This window comes from Trachypithecus francoisi, unplaced genomic scaffold, assembly GCF_009764315.1.
Source record: "Trachypithecus francoisi isolate TF-2019V2 unplaced genomic scaffold, Tfra_2.0 Lachesis_group2, whole genome shotgun sequence".
NCBI classification, from domain to species: Eukaryota; Metazoa; Chordata; class Mammalia; order Primates; family Cercopithecidae; genus Trachypithecus; species Trachypithecus francoisi.
The window spans coordinates 151,904,826-151,924,124 of record NW_022681465.1 but is presented as its reverse complement, the minus strand read 5'-3'; the positions used below and the strand labels follow the sequence as shown (position 1 = coordinate 151,924,124).

Genomic DNA, 19,299 nt, shown 5'->3' with positions numbered 1-19,299 from the left:
GGTGTAACTACCAAGACAAAATAATTGGAGCCAGACTACTAGTCCCAGCTCTGTCATTTACTAGCTGTGTATCCTCAGGCAAGTTACACAACCACTTTGAGCCTCAGTTTCCCCTTCTGGAAAAATGGGACAGTACTAGTACCTGCACTACAGAATTGTTGTGGTAGTATACATAAATAGGCCTGGTATAGAGCCTACCACCAAGTCAGGGCTTAGGAAATAACTAAGTTAAACCAGTTCCCAGTTAAAGCAAACAGATGAAAGGATATGGAACAAGGGTTATCTTTATTTGGATTGCAAAGTATAAATGTGAACCAGGTTTGGAAATACAAGTTGTAACAGTTCAGAAATGGCACCAGAAACTTCCAGAAAGGACCATGACAGCATACCTTTGTCGTTTTGGTGAGGTGGGTGGGATTATACAAAGCCTTCCCCACCTCCAACCTTCTCAGTAGCAACTGGCAGGTAATCAATTACCAAGAACAGTGAGCTCCAATGTTCCCTGTTCCTTCTCAGTCTTTTGCTTTGCTAATACCTTCTCCAGACTGTCCTCTGCTGCAATGACCCCTGCATGGAGTAGCACCAGAAGAATGGCAGGAGTTAGAGAAATGTCTTGACACAAGGGAAAGTGAGTTCCCACGCTGTGGGCCTGGGGCCGTGGGGGTGAGGAACCAGGAAAGCTACAGGCATGGAAGCCCAACCTCTTCTGAGACTTGACAGGGAGAGGACACGGGGAGACACTGATATCTGTTACATTTTGATATCAGCACCTTGGGCTTTCAAAACACAAACGGTAGACAAAATCGCCTAGGCAAGATTGCAGTCCAACTCATAGAGTGGCTCTGACCAAGTTAACCCCTACATCCTGACCATACAGAACTCCCCAGGTGGCACTCTGACCACGGAAGATCTGCAGAAATGTAGACAGACAATAAATTACTACAGATGAGTCACAGAACCATCCCAGCTTTGTGGCAAGGGTGGGTGGCACTGAGCCAGATTGTGGGGATGAGGAGTGGAGGGCCAGGAAATTGCCAAAGTAACAGTCTAGGCACTTGAAATATTATTGTTAGATTGTTAAAAACTAAATAAATTAACATACATAGAATAAAATAAATATATAATTTAAGAGGCATTTACAAACAACAACAAAAATAGTTGTTATTTTTCCATCTGGGTAGAAGTCCCAAAATTCAGTTCTCAGGCTTGTGGTATTTCACAGTTAACTCATCAAATCCAGCGCTGGAGGGTCCTAATGGCAGATCCCTTGGTGGTACTTGAGTACATGGCTTCTCAATCTTTGTTGCTTTCTTCCAGTTCACAAATCTTTCCTTCTTGCTCTCCTTCTTCTTCTTTTTTTTTTTTTTCAGTCAAAGATCCTGGAGCATATGGAATTTAACCGGCATTCTAATCCAGAAGTAAGTGCTTAAACAAACTTATAAGGGGAACTGGGGCTTGGTGGAGGGGAATCAGAAGGGCATGAAGGTCCCTTGCTTTTGCTTTCTTCTTACCCAGATACCATCAGACATACTCTGTTTGGCACTTGAAGGCTCTGGTATTTTGGCAAAGCAATTATGGGAGGCCCAATCCTAGATGGCGACTGGGGACGAAGGAGTCTTTGTGGCTAGATGTGAAGTCTTTCCCCTCTGCAGTCTGAAATCACCTTGTGTCTTCTCAGAGGTAGCAGTCCCCAGCCGATTCCTAAAGCACAAAAGGAAGGCATTTAAAGCCAGGTCCAGTCTAAAGAGGTCTTAAGATTTTCCTGGTCCAGTCTTTTTTATTTTTAAACTTTTTGAGACAGGGTTTTGCTCTGTCTCCCAGGGGAGGGGAGGAGAGGGGAAGGGAGGGGATGAGGGTGGAAGAAGCTGTCTCTCTTAGGTGTCTCTCTAGCAACTTTTACCTTAAATGCAGCACTGAGTCTTTTTGAAAATAGTTCTGCAATGGAATATTAATGTCACAGTGGCCTGGACCCCAACCCCTCGATGAAAAATTCAGCGCCCACGGAAGTAGAGCCAGGAAAGGGGACAAAGGATAATCATGTCATGGGGCAAAGGATGGAGCATTACCTTGAGCACAAGTCTCTCTCAGTGGGAATTAGTCATGCCCAACTTCACTTTCTCTTCGTTTTCTACATCATAACCACCTCTCCTATGGTACCTGAGGAAGATAAGTTTTGTGAATAATCTCTGCCTGCTATGACAAAGTACAGGTCCAGAGCAGGTCCTTCCAAAGAACTCTGCCATGGTGGTTTCCCCTACTACTTGGAAAAGCCCAGACACAGCAGGGCAACCCAACCTCTAGTCAAAGGCCCAACTGCCCTGAGGAACTCCTGTCTCTAACAGCAGGATGCAATTTACAGAGAGCTTTCACCTCATTTATGTGATCCTCACAACATCGTTATGAGGTAGGTGGACAAAGATTACGATCACTATAAGGTTACAGTCCTCAGAAAGACAGTAATTTGTTCCAGGTCTCAAGACAGATGAGTTACACTGCTTGAAAACAGGCATAGAGTGCTTGGTGGGTCTCCCCCGAGCTAGAGCATACCTGGATTAGAAGCAGGGCCTGAAGTGCAGATGCCTTGGGAGTGGAAGGATATACCACTAGCACCACCCACACCTTGACTACCAAACCACATACTAATGCCATCAAAGAAAAGCTAGGAGAAAGAAATGTGTGACAAAGTGATTCCATGAGTGGGTAGTTGGGTCACAGAGGCAGGAAAAGAACTCCTGTAAGGAGTAGAACCTGCTATGGCCTCGCAAATTTGACCCTGGGCTCTAGACACGGGACTCATGTCATGCCAGAAATACCAGGGTTTTGGAGAATCTACACCCCGGAGCTAGCCCACGATTTGGAGAGATTGAGGGAAGTGCATGTGATCATGAAGGAGAGGGCCCAGGAGGAGGAAGAATGGGAGTGATTTGCAGAAGCAGTCTGCAGGGGACTCCAACACTCACCTAAACATGAGAAGCCCCACGATGACCAGCAGACAGACAGATGACAGCACCACGGCCACCACGGCCAGGATAGTTGTATGGTCATAGGTATATAAGCGATTTTCCACTGGGAGGCTCAGCCCATGACACCTCTCTCCATGGTAACCCGGGTGGCAGCTAGTTCAAGAAAAAACAAGAAGGAGATAGAGTTAGTGCTTTGGCCTCTCTCTCTTGGCAATGGCCCACCTGCATAAGCCAAACCCCATTCCTCATACCCTCAGCCTGTCAATCCCTGACCATGATCCCTGCCCATCCTCCATCCTTCTCCTCTAGTATAAAACCCTTTAAAGTGCCTCTGAAGGCTCTATAGCATTCCTCCCTCACTTGACACCCTCCCCTTTTCCATTTCCTCTGGTTCTCTGGGCTGAGAATCCTGTTCCAGGCACAGAAAAAGCAAAGGAGGACTTGAAGGCCTCAGTTAGATATGTTCCACGTGTGGCTGATTTATGGCATGTGTGTTCAGGCGTTACAGCACTTATGAGGGCTTGGGCACAAGAGCTGGTAGGCTGAATTCAGGGATTTGTATCACTCCCTCCAGTGAGGCCCCTCAACATTCTGACCCAGAAATAAACCCAGCCTTGCCCATTGTGCTTCCAGCATCCAGTCCCTCTCCACCGCTGCCCAGCCTATTAATAGGCCCTGTGCCTCTGCCAGGAGTCGTTTTTCTCAAGTTTCCTTCATTTAACTTCAGCTCCCCCTTGGTGCAGGGCCCAACTTGGGAGCTCAACTCTGGCCTTTGGCCTCTGAACGCTGAGCTACCAGGCCTCTTTCATCACAGGACAAACCAAACAAATCAAGTAACATCTTTCTGCCCAGCTGCCCTGCCAGAGCATGGAAGAATGTCAGAAACAATCCCTTGGCTCTTCTCACTCAAGAAATAAATCACATGGCAACTGCCTTTTCTTTTTCTTTTTCTTTTTTTAAGACAGAGCCTTGCTCTGTCGCCCAGGCTGGAAGGCAATGGTGCAATCTTGGCTCACTGCAACCTCCACCTCCTGGATTCAAGTGATTCTCCTGACTCAGCCTCCCGAGTAGCTGGGATAACAGGTGCCCATTACTACGCCCAGCTAATTTTTGTAATTTTTTAGTAGAGACGGAGTTTCACCATGTTAGCTAGGCTGGTCTCTAATTTCTGACCTCAGGTGATCCACCCGCCTCGGCCTCCCAATGTGCAGGGATTACAGGCGTGAGCCACCGTACTCGGCTGGCAACTGCCTTTTCTAACACAAAGCATTTCCTTGAAGCTCTTAGAAAGACTCAGACGTGCTTACAGTTGAAGAAGAACATTCACATCCTTTCCTTTATCTGAGCATCCCAGAGATCCTCTGATGTAGGTAGGAGCCCCATTTTACAGAAGGGTGGAGTAGTTTTCCCAAGGTCACACAGCAAGGCAGAAACTAAGATGTAGCTGTAGACTGACTCTGAGCTCAGTGTGCTGCCCACTCATACCTGACAACTGCCTACCCTCCAGGCAGGGGGCACAGTGGCACTGTCTGTCTGGGGACTTTGGACCACCAGCTGCTGAAGGAAGCACCAAGAACCTGGTGGCCCTCTTTTCTGAGCTGTGCTTTCTCTGGGAAGGAAGTGTTTTCTCTGGTGCCTCAGAACAAGGAATCCCTTCTTCCTGCAGAGAGAGCACCAGGGAAGCTCCAAGAGACAGACTTGTCCACAACCAGCAGTGGCAGAGGGGCCAGGCTGGGTGGCACCGCATTCTTGCCTTCCTGTCCTGTGCCTCTCCCTGCCCTAGTTCCTCCTGGGTACTTTGAGAAACCACCTCATTGCAGGATTAATGTAAATCAGGCCCACTATACACACAGCACAGTCCACAGTTCCTCGCCCCGCCTCTCCATGTATCTGTCCCATCAGCCCATGTAGGCATAAAAGCAACCCCTATCCTGCCAGGACATGGAGGACACTTGCAGAAGCACCCCTGGAAAATCACTTGTGCACAGCAGTTTATCATTCACAAGCCACTAGCCTTATCTACCAGCTCAAATGAGCCTCCTAACATTCTGGTATGCAGGTACAACCCCATCTTATAGATGGAAAAGCTAAGATTAAGGGTCAGAGAAATTAAGTGATTCACCAAAAGTTGCACAACTAGGAAGCAGCAAGGCTAAGACTAGGAACAAGTCTTGGCAGATTCCAAATTCATCATTCCTTCCACTCTGACCAATGCACAACAGTGCAGGTAACTCCAAGAAAGCATATCTGATAGGCTCCTGGGGGGCAGTCTGACCCTTCTCTCTGACTATGTTATTATTATTTATTACTCATAACTTGAATAATAAAGAATAATAACTAGCAATCATTGAAGGCTTACCATGAGCCAAGTACTTTGTGCTAACTGCTTTACAAGGATTATTTCTTTTAAAGCCATCTCTGTGAAGGAGAAGTTACTAGCCCCATTTTAAAGATGGACTGAGGCTTAGCTTTTGTTAAATACCTTGCCCAGGGTTACAAAGCTGGTGAGTGGTAGAGCCAAGATTCAACCCAGCAGTTTGGATGACTTCAGAGACTTTGCTTTCCTGGGAGGAGGGAAGCTGAAGTTGAATCTGTTTTTCACTTCCAGTCCATCATTCAAACTCCACAGGTAGTTACTCAGAAGATAGAAATAAAGTTTGGCCTCAGAGTCCCGCAATTCAGTTACATAATCCCTCCACCCCCACCCTGAGTCAAAAGGATAATAATGCAAACATCCTAATATTACCTACCTCCCCCTCCCTTTGCAGACAACTCCTGTCTTCCCCAGAGAGGGAGGGGGAATGAGTACATGCCAAGCATCCCAGGGTAGGGGCAAAATTCTGTGTCTTGTCCAGAGCCAGCCACCATCAGACTAGGACATATTCTTCCCACCCATGTCTGTGACCCATTCCAGAACATGTATTACAACAGATGCAATAACTCTCTAGGGTCTAGAGACATCTTCCAATCTGGATTTCTCCACCTTTACCCCAGGAGGTGGAGGGGACACGTCTGGATGGAGGAGACTCAGAGTACATGAGTTCCAGACTGGTTCTGCTGCTATTTCTAGCCAGGTAATTTTGGGCAAGTCACGTTACCTTTCTAAACATTGGTTTCCTCATGTAAAATACAGAGATAAGAAATGCCTACTTCACTACAGTATTGTGAAAACATAAAATGAGGTAATACAAATGAAAGGGGTTAATAAAGGCCAAGTCCCACATTGTGTGAGTTTTTATACAATCAGACTCCAGAGGTTACTGCCCATGGCCTGAGAAATGGGGTACCCAAGTCAGATGGAGCCAAGAGAAGCGGGATCACCATTCCTTCTTAGCACCTGGGCAGTGAGGCCAAGCAGAGCCCCATAGCCTGTCTCTCCTCCAGCTCTGAGTCCTCCTCAGCCCAAGTGTCCCCAGGATTCCTCCAGCCACAGGAAACTCTGCAGCCAATTTCTGGGTCAGCAACCAGTCAGGAATCCCAGGAAACTACTCTTTTTTTTTTTTGAGACGGAGTTTTACTCTTGTTGCCCAGGCTGGAGTGCAATGGCGCGATCTCGGCTCACTGCAACCTCCGCCTCCTGGGTTCGAGAGATTCTTGTGCCTCAGCCTCCCTAGTAGCTGAGATTACAGGCACCCGCCACCATGCCCAGCTAATTTTTGTATTTTTAGCAGAGACGCGGTTTCGCTATGTTGGCCAGGCTGGTCTCAAACTCCTGACCTCAGGTGATTCACCTGCCTCGGCCTCCCAAAGTGCTGGGATTATAGGTGTGAGCCACCATGCCCAGGAGAAACTACTCTTTGAGGGCAACTTTTGGCTGGTGACACAAAAAGGGTTTTCCTGTTCATGGTGGCTGCAGAGGGCTAGTTTAGGAAGCCAGGTAGCCTCAGTCTCACCACAGCAGCCTGGACACACCTGAGCTAGTGGTTCCTGGGTCTGGAGTCAAAGAAGAGCCACAAAAATCCCTAGATGAAGGTGCACAGATGTCACATTCCCCCAAACCAGGATTTCTGTCTTCTTGCTGCTTTCTGCCCTGAGTAGCAAGGGCAGGAGACAGTAGGGGGCCCTCCCAGACATGCTATCAACCTCCTGAAAATCTGCCTAGGAAGTGGTGGCTCACACCTGTAATTCCAGAACTTTGGGAGGCCAAGGCAGGTGGATTACTTGAGGCCAGGAGTTCAAGACCAGCCTGGCCAATATGATGAAACCCCATCTCCACAAAAATTTAAAACTTAGCCAGATGTGGGGGCGTGTGCCTGTAACACCACCTGCTCAGGAGGCTGAGGCAGGAGAATCACTTTAATCTGGGAGGTGGAGGTTGCAGTGAGCCGAGATTACGCCACTGCACTCCAGCCTGGGTGACAGAGTGAGACTTCATCTCAAAAAAAAAAGGGCCAGGTATGGTGGCTCATGCCTATAATCCCACACTTTGGGAGGTTGAGGCAGGTGGATCGCCTAAGGTCAGGAGTTCAAGACCAGCCTGGCCAACATGGCAAAATCACATCTCTACTAAAAATATAAAAATTATTAATTGGGCATGGTGACAGGTGCCTGTAGTCCCAGTCACTTAGGAGGCTGAAGCAGGAGAATTGCTTGAACCCAGGAGGCAGAGGTTGTAGTGAGCCGAGATCGCACCACTGCACCCCAGCATGGGAGACAGAGTGACACTCTGTCTCAAAAAAAAAAAAAAAAGGAAAAGAAAAAAGAAAAAGAAAATTCTGCCCAGGAAGCTAATGTAAAGTTTTCAAATCATATTGCTGTGCTCTTAGGCTAGTCAAAGAATAAGAGACCTCTAGGACAACAGCTGTCCTCTGCCCTTTATAAAATGCTGCTCCAATTCGATAAGGACAGATACAGGAAAGAAAGATGAAAGCCAACACCCAGTGCAGCCTGAGGGCATGAAAAGCATGCTGGACTAGGAGTCAGGTACCTGAGACACTGTCTTGTTTCCATCTACTTATTTAGCTATTGACCTCAGGCAAATTACTTCCTATTTTCTGGCTCCAGTTTCATCATCTTTCAAGTAGAGGTACCAAGTCCTGCCTACTCAGCAGAGGGCTTTTGAAAAATCCCAGGGGCCGGGCGCAGTGGCTCAAGCCTGTAATCCCAGCACTTTGGGAGGCTGAGACGGGTGGATCACAAGGTCAGGAGATCGAGACCATCCTGGCTAACACGGTGAAACCCTATCTCTACTAAAAATACAAAAACTAGCCGGGCGAGGTGGCGGGCGCTTGTAGTCCCAGCTACTCAGGAGGCTGAGGCATGAGAATGGCGTAAACCCGGGAGGCGGAGCTTGCAGTGAGCTGAGATCTGGCCACTGCACTCCAGTCCGGGTGACAGAGCGAGACTCCGCCTCAAAAAAAAAAAAAAGGAAAAATCCCAGGAAACTATATCTCTCCAGCTCCTAAAGTAGTATCTGCCACTAAATAGGAGCTTAACATACCTGGGCTCAACTCATATTATATATAAACACTGAAACTCTGGGACAAAGGAGAGATGACATCATTATAGTTATCACTATCCCTAGGGACCACTGGGAAGGTATCCGGGCACCCATATCAGGTTCTCTGGGTTTAGGTGGTCAGCTGAGTCCAGCTCTCCAGGAAGGCAGCCTTATATAGCCTCTCAACCACACAGTGCAAGCCCCACATCCATCCACCAAAATGCCCAGGACCAATCTGGTATAGATAGATTCCTGGCCTCAATCCACCTTGACTAGTTGAGTCACCTTCTTCACCCTGTACTAACGATGCCATTTTACAAATTTAAGACGAACATTTCCTGCCCTGTCCCAAGACCTTGGGAAGGATATATGGGGGCTTTCTATGCCACTCTTTTTTTTTTTTTTTTTTTGAGACGGAGTCTCGCTCTGTCACCCAGGCTGGAGTGCAGTGGCCAGATCTCAGCTCACTGCAAGCTCCGCCTCCCGGGTTCACGCCATTCTCCTGCCTCAGCCTCCCGAGTAGCTGGGACTACAGGTGCCGCCACCTCGCCCGGCTAGTTTTTTTTTGTATTTTTAGTAGAGACAGGGTTTCACCGTGTTAGCCAGGATGGTCTCGATCTCCTGACCTCGTGATCCGCCCGTCTCGGCCTCCCAAAGTGCTGGGATTACAGGCTTGAGTCACCGCGCCCCCGGCCTCTATGCCACTCTTAAAGAATGCCTTCTAATACCAAGCTCCTGACAAGGATGTTATAGGAAAGGATGCACAAGTGACATGGTGGGGAGTGATGGGTCTGTCTGCCAACTGCCAAATACAGGGCAGCTCTGCTATGTGTGATCAGACAAAACAAGGAAGCTTTAAAAAGCCAAGGGATCTGCTCCAATCACCAGTAGAAGGGATTGCAGGCACCCCGCCTTCTTGACAGGCTGGAGGCAGTATACACACAATAGTCTCTTGGCTCTGCCCAGAGTCTCCCCCTAAGGCCCCCAGAGCCTGCCTCCCCACAGGGAAGGGAACGGATGTTTGCAGCCTGACGCGGGGTATTGGCCTCAGGCACAGTGGCAACATTATGCCTGCCAGAGAGCATGGCAGTGCTGTCATCCCTGAGGGGTTGCCAAGGCAGCCGTTTGCTGGGTTTGGCTTAGGAGGGAGGCTAAGGAACCCACAGTCCCACCGCCCACACACCTACCCAGGGAAGGGGTGATGTTGCCTGACCGGGGGCTGATGCCTGCTGGGTAAGGTTCCATTTCCTGTGAACCCTGCACAAAGGAATTGTTCTCCCACACCATGGCCAAAGGCCAGTACTCTCCATGTCCCCCACCTCCTGGCCCTTGCTGGGGTAAGGAAGAAGAAAGAGAGGCCTCAACCTGCCACCATGATGATCCCTCTCTGTACAGTCCTGCCATGCCTTACAATCAACCCACATTTGCACACTCACATGCACATAAACCCAAATACACACATACCTATACAACATGCATCCAAATGCACCTCCTACCTTCCCTCAGGAGCTCTACTCTGCCCAGGAAGCCCACTCTGCCATGTTTCCTACTGGCTTCTCCCTCCCAGAGTATGGCATCAGGCAAGAATGAAGGGCCTGCCTTCAGGTGCCAGCTGTCCTAGCCACATGCTCATTTCTGGGCAAGCAGGAAATGTCCCTAAGGATTAAAGCACGTCACAAAACCATACCACAGGAAATTGCATCCTATAGGGGGGAGGGGGCTTCCGTTGACTAAAAATATATTTCCTCTCCTCCCAACTTCCGCCCAGAGGTTGAGAAGACACTGGGTGAAATTATGAATTCAAGGAACAGTGACAACGAGGAACAGCCACGTGGCTGACAAAGTATGCTGATGAGATTCAGCCCTGAGGAAGGGGCACTTACATGCAGGAGGGAGCCCGGAGCTCCTTCACATATTTGCATTCTCCGTGGATGCAGAAGTCCTTGTACTTCCGAAGACATGGGTCCCTCTTCTTCCCTAGTCCCTTGCCTTTCTTCTTTCTTTTCCCGTGCTCCTCCTTGCTTGGTGTGGCCAGTGCTTGTGGCTTGGAGGATAAAGTGACTGTAGGAGAAAAGCACCCTGTTAAAGTCTGACTCTTTGGGAAGAAAATCAGAAAAGCATAGTGCTTGAAAGGAGTATATACTCTTTGATCCCACCTGAAGTCAGAGATCTGGGAAGGCCCCTTAGCTCAGTGCCTCCCAAGAGGCAGAAGGAAGAGCAGGAAGATTGGGCAGAACCACCAGAAAGAGGGAACCTCAGTAGGAAGTAGAAGCTAGTGTGGGTCCCAAGGAAGGCATTTCACAGTCTCAGTGTACGAGCTTCATTCTCAGAATGCTTTTGTTGAGTAACTGCAGTTCACTGGGCAATTCTACCAACTCCACCTCCACCCCACTGTCCACCTTACACCCCCATCTCCTACTCCCCCGCACCGACTTCGTTCTATTTTGGCCTTCAATCAGCCTCATTTCCTGATGCTATACTCAGTGACCCATTTGCAAAAAGACAGTGTCACACACAAAAATTGCTTCTAGAGAAAGTACTTGGAGGTTTTGGGGTTGGAGGGCTCCTAAAACAAGAAGTGTCCATGTGTTCAGGTGGTCTCCTCCGGGGCACCCCTTAGTATCATGAGCCCAGGGCAGAGCCTGGCTCAGGAACAGCAAGCAGGCCAGTCTGGTCACAGCCTTGCTTTTCCAACTTCAAGCAAAATATTTAACCTGCACGCCCTTTACAGCTCACCCACTTTCTCAAAGATTCATTCATATTTAACCCGCAATGTCCTGTTTATAGCTCTCTGGGTTGGGGGGTACAGGGTGTACAAGGGATAGAAAAATGTAAAGTAAGGAACTGTCCAGAAGGAACTGGAACAATGATGACTCCCCCCTTCTTTCCATGCTTCAGAGAGACTGGGGGAAAAACAACCTCACCCAGACATCCAGTTGGGATTAACTATGGACTATGCCCATCAGCCCAGTCCTACCCTCTTATCCCCCATCAGGAAAAAGGTGCCCATATCCATGGCTACAGCTGTGTGTCTAGCAGAAGGGTGAGCACGATACATTAGACTAGAGACTTAGAGTTTCAAGCTAGAGGAACTTCAAAGAATACCATGTGGCCAGGAACGGTGGCTCACGCCTGTAATCCCAACACTTTGGGAGGCTGAGGCAGCGGATCACCTGAGGTCAGGAGTTCGAGACCAGCCTTGCCAACAGTAGCAAAATCTCATCTCTACTAAAAATACAAAAATTAGCCGGGCATGGTGGTGCGTGCCTGTAATTGCAGCTACTCGGGAGGCTGAGGCAGGAGAATCACTTGAACCTGGGAGGCAGAGATTGCAGTGAGCTGAGATCATGCCATAGAATTCCAGCCTGGGTGACAGAGTGAGACTATGCTTCAAAAAAAAAAAAAAAAAAAAAAAAAAAAAATCATGGCAGGCAGAGTGACTTACTCAAGGTTATGCAGGATTGGGATTAGAATTGTGGTCTCTGGACTTCCTCCAATGTCCTTCCTCACCACACCAAGCTGCTTCACACACCCCCATCTCCTCCCTCTCACAAGTCTGGAGCACCTGAGATGCTGATCCAGGCATGAATGGGCTCTGAGGTCCATAGATCTGTGCTCCAATTTCAGCTATATGACCGTGGGCAATTCACTTAACCTCTCTGAACCTCAGGTTCTCAGTAAAATGTGGATAGCAAGAGTAACTATCTCAAAAGGTTGCTATAAGTGTTACATTAGCCAGGATAACATATCAAGTGTGTAGAACACAGTAGGAATTTAATAAATGGTAGGAGTCATTTATTTTAGGTGGTAGGATCCCCAGACCTGAAAAGTAGTCCTTGCCCAGTAAAGCCAAGAGAAGGAAAGAAAGAGAAGTAGGTGCCAGCAGCCCCACAGTCCTTCATTTCCTCTCATCCAGTCCCAGGCCCCCTCAGAGCTCAGAAGGCGATACAGGTGGTCAGAGGAACCCAGGGACCAGAGTTTTAGGGAGAGTAAGGCAGGGGGGCCAAGCCAATCAGAAAGGGGAGGGAGAAGGTGCAGGGTGACAGCCAGGCTCCAGCCATGGACAGGGAGCAGTGAGTCAGGTCTGCAGAGGTATGAGGAGCAGCCATGTGGGTGGGGGGTGGGGGTGGGGTGAGTCACAACCCAGCCCTGCCCAGCCTAGGAGGAGAGGGCCAGGGGAATCCAGGCTGTTCAGGCCATGGGCAACCTCAGAGGGCCACTGGGAGAGGATGAAGTATGGGAGCCCAGGCTGTTTTGGAGCACGTGCTTGATTTATACAAAGTAGAGAGAGTACCCAAGGGAAGCTCCTGGGAAGGAAGGAGAAGGGCAGCTGAGGAGCAGGTGGAGCTAGAACAGGTGGGCATCTGTCCAACCAAATATAGTCATTCCGGGGTACAGTGCTGAGTCCTTGCTCTACGCTGGATAATCTCCTCAGGTCTGGAGGCAGGAGAGCTGGCAGGCTCTGGACTCTGCCCTGTGCCTGTGCTTGGCTACAGCCAAAGAGGCTGGTTGGAGGATTCTACACAGCCCTCCCCATTTGGAGTCGCCTCAGGAAAGCAAGGTGCTCAGTAAGCCTGCAGGTTTCCGGTAGCATTCAGAGATATCCAGTATTTTAATACAGCCCCCTAGAGGCCCAGCGTTCACCATTCACAGCCTTACCTAGGGCGGCCAAGAGCTCCTCATTCCTCTCTGTTTCCTCAATCTGGAGACAGGTGGATGGAGGAGGCTAACACTGCACACTTTCTATAGAAGTGCCTGGGCATCTCCGCATCTGTTACCTCTATTTTATATACAATAGTCATTTGATGAGGGAATTAGAACTGGCGCCCATTTTTACATAGTAGCTCTAGGGAAAGCATCTCAACCATTCCTTGTTCCTATCACTCAGCTTACCTAAGAAGCACGTAACGACCCCAGACAACTTGCCTGTTTCAGTTTGCCCCAAAGTACCCAGAAGGGCGGCAACCTAGCAGGCGAGGCAATGACAACAGAGAGAGTGGGACCTATATTCCAGGATCCCCCAGTGCCCTTCAGGCCGATCAGCTTTTCCCCGAGGTTCTCCATGAATACCCTCAACCCGCAGTATTGCCCAAACAGCAAGAATCTTGGATCTGCTTATTCCTCAACAGCCCACCCCGGTCCGAGGATGGGCGGCCTCCACACCCACCTCTCAAAAGGTCCAGATCTGCCCCTTGCAAGTCACGGACTTTCCGGTCCCGGCCGCCTCCTAGGGGTAGCAGCTGGTCCGTGGATCCAGTGGAAGGGTCCGGGTTGCTGGTTCCAGCAGCTAGCCCTCTCCGAAGCTGCTCCAGGCTCTCGCCAGTCACCAGTGCCGAAAGAACTGTGGGCGAGGGGCCAGGCCGCATCAGACACCCGCCCAGACCCCCGACCAACACGCACCGATGCCGACGCCCGTCCGCCAGAGCGCAAGGGCCCCACCAAGTGGCCCGCGCCGGGTGCGCTGCGACGACCTTCCCCCATGCCCCCAGCACAGCGCCCCCATCCCCCCGATCTCCGGGGGCGTCAGCAGCCCTCTTACCTGCAGCCAGAAGGAGCTTCGGCACCACCGACGGCAGCAGCTTCATGGTCCCGCACCGAGAGGAGGCGGCGAGGCACCAATCACTTTCGAAGCGGCGGCCACTGGGCGCTGGCACCGGAGCTGGGCGGTGGGACTCAGGAGATTCCGCTGGGCACCGTCTGCCGCCCGCCTCTGCTTGCAAGCCTGGCCGGGACCCCGGCGCAGCTCGCTCTTGTTGAGTGTCTTTCTTGGTCACTCCGCCCGCCCGCGCGGCCGCCCAACCCCGCGCGCCTAGGTCAGGCCAGCCAGCAGCGTGGCCCGCGTAGCTCCTTCGGCCGAATGAGCGCTGCCCGGCGCGCGGCCGGGAATAAGGCTCCGGGAGGCGCCGAAGCTCCGCCCCGCCCGGCGCCGCCCCCTCCCTCCTCCCGTGCTGGGAAGCTCGCCCGGCTCGCGGCGCCGGCAGCTCAGCCCCCGACCCCGCGGGCGCGGCGGGGGACTGGGCGGGAGGAGGGGGCGGCGCTCACATTTTTTGGGACCAGGCCGAGGCAGCCGCGGCCTAATTGTGGGTAGGGCTGCTGACCGGCAGGTGGCGGGGAGAGGTTCCTACCTTTCCCCAAACGCCTGTCGCTCTGCAGCCTTGTGACTGACTGCTGAGCTGAGTTCTGTTCCGGGCCTGGCCTCTTGCTGCGTCTCAGCTCCATACCAGGGGTCTCCATCCCTGTCACCCTCTAAGTTTCAGAAGCCCACCTTTTGGCCTACCAACACGGCAAGTATCAAATAATAATTAATTCATTTATCATGTAAAAATTAGACACATGAATGCCAGCCGTTCTCATAAACCCGAGATAACCAGAGTTGAAGCTGCAGGTAATTAGTATCAATCCAGCAAAAGCAAAGGAAGTTAGTACTCTACCAGTCGCTGGAGTGGCTTCCTCCCATCTTCCCTCAGGGGACGTTAAGATTTTTGAACTATGGGTTGTAATTCCCAGGCTTCTGAAATTGGAGAGACACAGGTTGTGAAACAAGCCTTATTCTTTTCCTTGCCTTTGACTGCCATCTTTTTCCTCAACATAAAAAAATGACCCTCCCTCCCATAGGACCCAGCTGGCTAACCTAGATTGCTGTTTCACAGGCACCAGGTGTTTCTCTTCCAACCCATGTGCTTTTACAGGGGTCTTCTGGAGTCACTGCCCTGACCCAAAGAAATGAGTCTCTCAGTAGGTATTTCAGTTTCCAGAGACGTGGCTGGGGAGAGAGTTGTTTGACATAGGGCTGGGTTGGCTTTCAGAGCTCTGAAATTGTGCCAGATAGAGCACTTGCCTGATTCTGCCTGTGTGTAGGGATAAAAACAGGCCTGCTATTTATACAGTCTATCCCACTGTCCTTCCCTATCCCCACCTTTGCAGGGGTCAATCTGGTCCTGCCCTCTTAGCTTGCTCCAGTAACCCAGGCCTAGGTTTCCATAGTGCACTGGAATCACTACAGACCTGAGTTTGAATCCTGCCTTTGCTACTTACTGTGTGACCTTGGACAAGAAACTTAATTTCACTGAGCCTCAGTTTTGACATCTCTCAAATGGAAAAAATAATAATAATGACTACTTTGTAGTGAGCTTTTTGAGAAATGAATGCGGGAACACACAAAAGTAGTATAGTGCCAGGCACACTATAAACTTTCAATAAATGTGACTCATTATTATTGTTGCTGTTAATAATAATCACTAATCACTTGACCACTCTATTTCCTTAGAGGCCTCTTTTCTCTCCCTTCCCGAGATCCCTTGCCTTCCCCAGGCCAGATCTGAGGCTTTATGGTATAGTTGGGCTGGTTTCAGACGGAAGCTCACCTGTCACCTATTTGGCTAAGAGCCACTGTTAGATTATCCTTTTGGGTGATCAGTATCGGGCCTAGGACCTCAGTGCATGGTCACCGCCCAGGCCATGCCTTTACCCTCCGTCAGCAGCTGCCTGGCCACCTGCTTCCCCAAAACAAAGCCACCTTGGGGTCAAGGCTCTCCCCAGGGGAGGGTGGAGAGAAACACTTCCTGACACACGGTCAGATCACCCCCTTTCCCCCACCCTTGCCAGATTCACACCCTGCTCTCCTGTCCTAGCCTGCCTTTCTCCCTTCACATGCTCTGTCCTTCCGCCTTCTCACCCCCACATCAGCCTCAGTCCCATTCATGGGGCAACTCCAAACTTTCATCACACCTGGAGCCTCACCCCAGCTAGGTTTGTGTGTCAGCCAGGTTTTACAGGAAGGGCCTGAAAAAAGAAGATAAAAAGCTTGAATTGTATTTGGGACAGTCACTTCCCCTCTCAGAACCTTGGATGTCTCTGAGCAAAGAAAAGAAATCACAATTCATGCTGAGGCAACCTCATTAACTCAATTATTCCATAAACATTAACTGAACATTTTTGGGGGGCACTGGGGACATAGAAATAAATAAGACAGCCCAGGACCTGCTTTCACAGAGCTTATATTCTATAGTAGAGAGGCAGAACATTAAGGAAATAAACAAGGAAAAGCATTTCCTATAGTGATATCTGCTAAGAGGAAAGTTAAAATACAATGACATGCTGTAGGATAATATGTTCCAGTGCCCAGGATAACACTTTAGACTGATTAGCAAAGCCTTCTCTGAGCAGGTGACATGTAAGCTGAGGCCTGAATGAGAAGAAGAAATCAGACTTGGGATCATCCATGACAAAAATATTCCAAGATGTGCAAATAGTGCAAAGACTCTGAAGTAGAAAAAAGCTTGGAACATTCAAGGAAAAGCAAGAGGGCCATAAAAGGAGAGATATGGGATGATATTGGAACAAAGGCTAGCAACAGATAAAGGGGACATTATAAGCCAAGGTAGACACTGGATTTTATTAACCATTATTGTGAGAATCATATGAGATGTAAATGAGACAGCACTGTCATGCAGGATTCCTCCGTATTGTCCCCTCTTCCTGCTCAGGTCTCCCCCATCTGCTCTCTGGATGTCAGGTTGTCAAATGCCAGGAACACAGTTCTAAGGAAGCAGAGTTCAGATGGACAAGCCTGCTTTTATTGACTGTCTATTGACCATGAGCAAACTGAGGCTTTGGGCCTCCAGTGAGTCAGAAGGGGGCAAGTGCAGAGCAGAAACCCTAGCATCCTGCTTCCCAGCCCATGTGGGGTTCCTGGGCCTCTAGGAAGGCAGGCTCCATGGGATTCTGAGTGCTGCTGACTCACTGCTAGGCCAGAGTTCTTGATTTGGATAGAGCACTTGCTTACCAGTGGGAAGAGCTTTGAAGAAAGGGGTGCTAGTGGTGACAAGAAAGGAGAGAAGGAGACTTGAAGAGAAACCAGAGTTCCTTCTCCACTGTGGTCGAGATTTCTATACAAGTAGATTGGTTCCCCCAAACCTGGCTGTGCATCGGAATTACCTGGGAATTATTATTATTATTACTACTACTACTACTACTACTTTTTTTGAGACAGGATCTCACTCTGTTGCAAAGGCCAGAGAGCAGTGGTTCGATCTTAAATCACTGCAGCCTTGAACTCTTGGGCTCAAATGATCCTCCTGCTTCAGCCTCCCAAAGTGCTGGGACTATAGGCATGTGTCATAGTGCCCAGCTGTGGGAGTTTATTAAAGATAAAGAGCTGTAGGCTCTACTCCTCTACCCCAGTCCTCTTAAATAAAAATCTCCTGGGGTGGAGCCCGAACATGTGTACTTTAGGCCGGTAATTCTGACATCAGCCCTGTTCAGAAGCACTGGTCTACATGATTCATCAGGATAACATGCCAAACATCTGAAAAAAATCTGAACCTCTGAGGCAGAGGAGCTTTCAGTAATGACAATTTCCCTGTACTCAACACTGCACATGCATTATCTTGCTTGATCCTCACAGCATCCCCCAAACTAGACACTGTTATCATCATCTGCATTTTAAAGGATTGAAGCTTAAAAAGGTAACATCCCAAGGTCACCCAGCTAGTGAGTATCTCAGCCTCAATTTGAAACCCCCTTGTTCACTTGGGCTGGTGCTCTCCTGAGCTCAACACTCAAATGGATGAAACAACAGCCGCCATCTCTATGCTTCTGTGGATGGTTTTACTGAGGTTCAGTCCTTCATCTCTCTTGAGGGATAATGATAAGAATCTCTGGCTCACTAGGCTGGAAGGAGGATTAGGTAAGGACAGCAAGGCAGCTAATGAAATGGATACAGTCTTGGGAGTAAGATACTTGGGGATTCAAATTTTGGTTCTTTTTTTTTCTTTCTTTGAACATGTTATTCAATTTCTCTTACCTACAGTTTGCTCATCGGAAAAGTGGGGACAATAATAGTAGTTATTATTATAGGGCTTTTGTGATGATTCAGTCATATCATGTGTATAAAGCAGAATATGATGCCTGGCACATAGTAGGTACTTACTCAATGACAGCTGTTATTATGACCAAATTTTTTCTTGCTTGCTTTCCTTTTTCTTTTTAAGTGGGAATTTGAATAAAATGTTGGTTTATCATGAGCTAGCCATCCTCAGAGATGAAGTGTTCCTTTCTGGGAGCTGGCCATGCTTATCAAAGAGATGCTAGATCTGCAAGGCCACCCAGAGTTTTGGAAACCTCAACCCAAAAAAGCAACTCAGGCTCAGAGGTCAGAAGGAAGCTATGCCCGCTGTGGGAGAGGATTCAACTGCCTTATCACTCCCCTCTGACCAGAAGTGAGTCCTGCACAGCCCTTGAGCTCTGCCGGGTTGGGGAGAGGGGGTAAAGAAGGGCACCGCCATTGAGGGTGGGTCTGACCATGAGCCCAGAGTTACCCAAACCTGGAAAGTCAGGATGAGGGGTCATTGCTCCTTGGCCCAGGCTAGCTTCTCTCACCCCATCTGAGACAGTGAATCAAGCAGTTTGGGCATACAGCTGGATTCGATTAGAACTCAGACCTGCCCTTTGGAGTCCCCATGTACCTCCTTATGCTGGCTGGGCACCTGGAAGTAGCGTGCTTCATGCCTATTCAGGGATGAACAAGCTCTGCTGCCTGATTGTTTGGGGCTAGGATCCATTTGAATAGGATGAAGGATAGGGATGGATGAGATAGGGAGAGGCTTTTGGAGGTGAGGGGATTTCAGGAATCCCTATCATCTCCAGAAGATGCTGAGGAAGGAATATTTATAATGTGCTGGATCCCAAACCATCCTTCTCTATTTCTGGGCCCATTTTTGTGACTTCAAACGATTAACATCTCCAGACCAAGGACTTTGCCCCTACAGCCGTCCCCTCTGTATTGGCCAGCACAGAGAGGAAGTGATTCCTCCCTCATTACACAACCCGTCTCTCTCTTCAAGCCTCAGATTCCTCAAGTGAAAAATGAGAACTTGAAACAATTACCATGCATTC

The 19,299-nt window shown here is 49.4% G+C and overlaps 1 protein-coding gene across 1 annotated transcript; it reads right to left on the bottom strand.

Annotated features, from left to right (window-relative positions):
• Window positions 1-266: 266 nt before the first annotated feature.
• HBEGF (heparin binding EGF like growth factor) lies at window positions 267-15,752 on the bottom strand. The gene is made up of 6 exons (XM_033181013.1): window positions 13,943-15,752; window positions 13,571-13,744; window positions 10,287-10,464; window positions 2,961-3,116; window positions 2,067-2,157; window positions 267-1,701 (listed from the first exon to the last, which is right to left on the bottom strand). The coding sequence occupies exons 1-5, from the start codon at window positions 13,986-13,988 to the stop codon at window positions 2,085-2,087; spliced, it is 627 nt and encodes a 208-aa protein (XP_033036904.1). The 5' UTR covers window positions 13,989-15,752; the 3' UTR covers window positions 267-1,701; window positions 2,067-2,084.
• Between the last annotated feature and the right edge of the window lie 3,547 nt (window positions 15,753-19,299).

Coding starts and splice junctions, on each gene's coding strand:
- HBEGF (XM_033181013.1), bottom strand. CDS start 13,988: ATGAAGCTGCTGCCGTCGGTGGTGCCGAAGCTCCTTCTGGCTGCAG. Junction 13,745..13,942: donor GAAGCTCCTTCTGGCTGCAG/GTAAGAGGGCTG, acceptor CCTCGCCCACAG/TTCTTTCGGCACTGGTGACT. Junction 10,465..13,570: donor AGATCTGGACCTTTTGAGAG/GTGGGTGTGGAG, acceptor TTTCTCCTACAG/TCACTTTATCCTCCAAGCCA.